Source organism: Macrobrachium rosenbergii, chromosome 12 (assembly GCF_040412425.1).
Source record: "Macrobrachium rosenbergii isolate ZJJX-2024 chromosome 12, ASM4041242v1, whole genome shotgun sequence".
In the NCBI taxonomy this organism is placed as follows: domain Eukaryota; kingdom Metazoa; phylum Arthropoda; class Malacostraca; order Decapoda; family Palaemonidae; genus Macrobrachium; species Macrobrachium rosenbergii.
Window position 1 is genome coordinate 89,974,048 of NC_089752.1, and position 2,704 is coordinate 89,976,751.

The 2,704-nt window shown below is 32.4% G+C and overlaps 1 protein-coding gene across 1 annotated transcript in view; it reads right to left on the reverse strand.

Annotated features, from left to right (window-relative positions):
• LOC136844137 (pancreatic lipase-related protein 2-like) overlaps positions 1–1,635 on the reverse strand; it is a 34,261-nt gene extending 32,626 nt beyond the window's left edge. The window contains exon 1 of the mRNA XM_067113151.1: positions 1,438–1,635. Coding sequence (XP_066969252.1) covers positions 1,438–1,468 — 31 coding nt within the window. The 5' untranslated portion in view covers positions 1,469–1,635. The remainder of the gene's footprint in view (positions 1–1,437) is intronic.
• Positions 1,636–2,704: the final 1,069 nt, after the last annotated feature.

The following is a 2,704-nucleotide window of genomic DNA, read 5'->3' on the forward strand; positions in this document are numbered from 1 at the left end:
GCATCCTGAAATCATTATTTAAAAAACTGTCCCAGTTAAACAGATATATTGACTAGAAACTTTTATTTATTTCTTGGTATAAGGTGGGTTAGGTCCTTTTATGTCCTTTTTGTTTTCTGCTTTTTTTATCTTGTATTCTAAATGCTGTATTTTGAAAATGCCTATTTTCCTGTAATCTTATTCATTATTTAATTAAACTGGTTAAAATTTATTACGAAACGTTAATAAAAAATTATCCTGAGATTAGACGTTTCCATGGTCCACTCAGCTGATATATATATATATATATATAGTTAATATATTTATTTAATATATATATATATATATATATATATAAGTGTGTTCACAGTTCTGAAAAACAAAGTCTTTGATTTTGCTCCACAAGTTTAGTGTCCATGTGAAAAATCACTCACATCTTCGGATCTCACAAGTCCAATTCGAACAACAGTTCCTTTTATCGGTTGCAAGTCGGTTTCGCCAACAGTGTGCTGTATTTTTATGAATTTTATTGATCTCTTTGAAAGAGCTTAATTTTTAAAGTAATCTTATTCATTATTTAACAGATATCTATGATGTAATAATATTATTTATTACGAAACGTTGAAATAAAGAATTATCCTGAGATTATATATATATCATGGTATATATATATATATATATATATATATATATATATTTATATATATATATATATATATATATATATATATATATATATATATATATATTTATATATATAATATATATATATATATATATATATATATATATATATATATATATATATATATATATTTATTTATTTATATATACATATATTTCATATATGCATATATACATATAAATGTGTGTGTGTTCCGTATGTTGGGACCGGATATGATAATGTGATTTTCGAGTGCAACTGCAGGCAGAATCACTGGAGCGGAATAAGTTGCCGCTGACAAAGCAGAGCTCTCTTTTTTGTATTTTTATTTATCTAATTATATGTGTCATATTTATGACTGAGTGATACGTGGATGTCATTCGTTTTAAGCTGAGTTCTGTGTTAGGCTACATAAGCTAGTTTTCCTGACACATAGCCAGAAGAGATATGCATTGGGTATGAAAGACGCAGAGAATGATTTATTTCTAATTTGAACACAAATACAAATTCTTGACTAATTCGGTGCACAGGAAACTCTAACCAAAGAATGTAATCTAAGATATGATGATCTGTTTCACAATTTGGTAAGCACACACGTGTCCACACATACGCGCACACACAAACACGAATGGAATACATATGGATGGATGAGAAAGAGACAAAAGTCATATACTTAGAATCAGTTATGACGGAGTAAGTAAGCGTTACATTAATCTTTTCTATAACTACGAGTTGCGTCAAACATTGCACTTTAAACCACGAACAAATTTGCAAGCAACGAAACATATTCTTACCAAACTTATTATGGGAGGAAAGCAGAAACATGATTACTCCACTACTGACAACATGCAGTTACTGATCCTGATCTTTAAGCCAGAAAAGACGAAATCTTTTCTCTTTCCGCTGCCTGAACCAGAATCTCTAATCACTCGCAGTCACTTCAGTGATCGTTTTGGGCTCCCTCAGCAGACTCCATGTCGCTGGTGGAGCGCCTTAACCGAGACTGCTGGACTGAGAGGGTAACAGGATAAGTTTCTGCTGCCACACAGGGGAGGAAGTTGGTTGGTTCCAGGACTACGGACGATGCGTCCTTCAACAACGAACTTCCCGCTCCTCTCGCTAAGCAAACACAGCTGATGAGACCTAGCAGACAGTGGCAGTATTTGCAAAGACATCTCGCATTACAATCATTTCAACTGGAGTCTCGTCTAAAACTTGGTCTTAGTTAATACTTAAGTTAATAGTTGATCTTGCTCTAGACTTCGTGTCTTAAGTAACAGACTTTTACTTCCATCGTTAAAAATACCCATCCATCCATGCAAATATACTTACGAGCATCACATGCTTAAGTAAGTACACGAGAATAACTAAAAGCGCTTGTATCCTCCCCGAGCAAAAGCTAATACTGTAGAACACGTTGGATGACGAAACAGCGTTTCTTGCAAACAATGTTATACAGTAAGGGAGTAAATATCAAACATTTCTACCTTATGGTGGTAACTACATAATACCATCCTTCACCTTTTCAACTTATGGTCTCAAGACCTGCGAGAATTCTTAAATCCATTATCTATCTATCTACACACACACACACACACACACACACACACACACACACACACACACACATATATATATATATATATATATATATATATATATATATATATATATATATATATATATATATATAAATAAATAATATGTATATATATATATATATATATATATGTGTGTGAGTGTGTGTATGTATGTATGTGTGTGTGTGCTTTCCCGTCTTAAAAGGGTTTGGCTAATCTAAACCCTCTCCTCTAGCGTCTCATGTGCTGACGGTGTCTAGGTAGTAACCAGCCCCGTCAATGCTGATCGTACAAACAGTTGCATAAATAACTCATTATCACTTTCAAGCTTATTACCTAGTTACATATAACTTTGTTCAAGTTATAGGTAGTAGTCATTGTAAGTATGTGTTACAAGTATGCATGCATACGCAATTTTTGCCGATATATAATTTTCGTCGTCTAAAAGGATTTTGTTCATTTTTAATCCTTTCTCGAATGA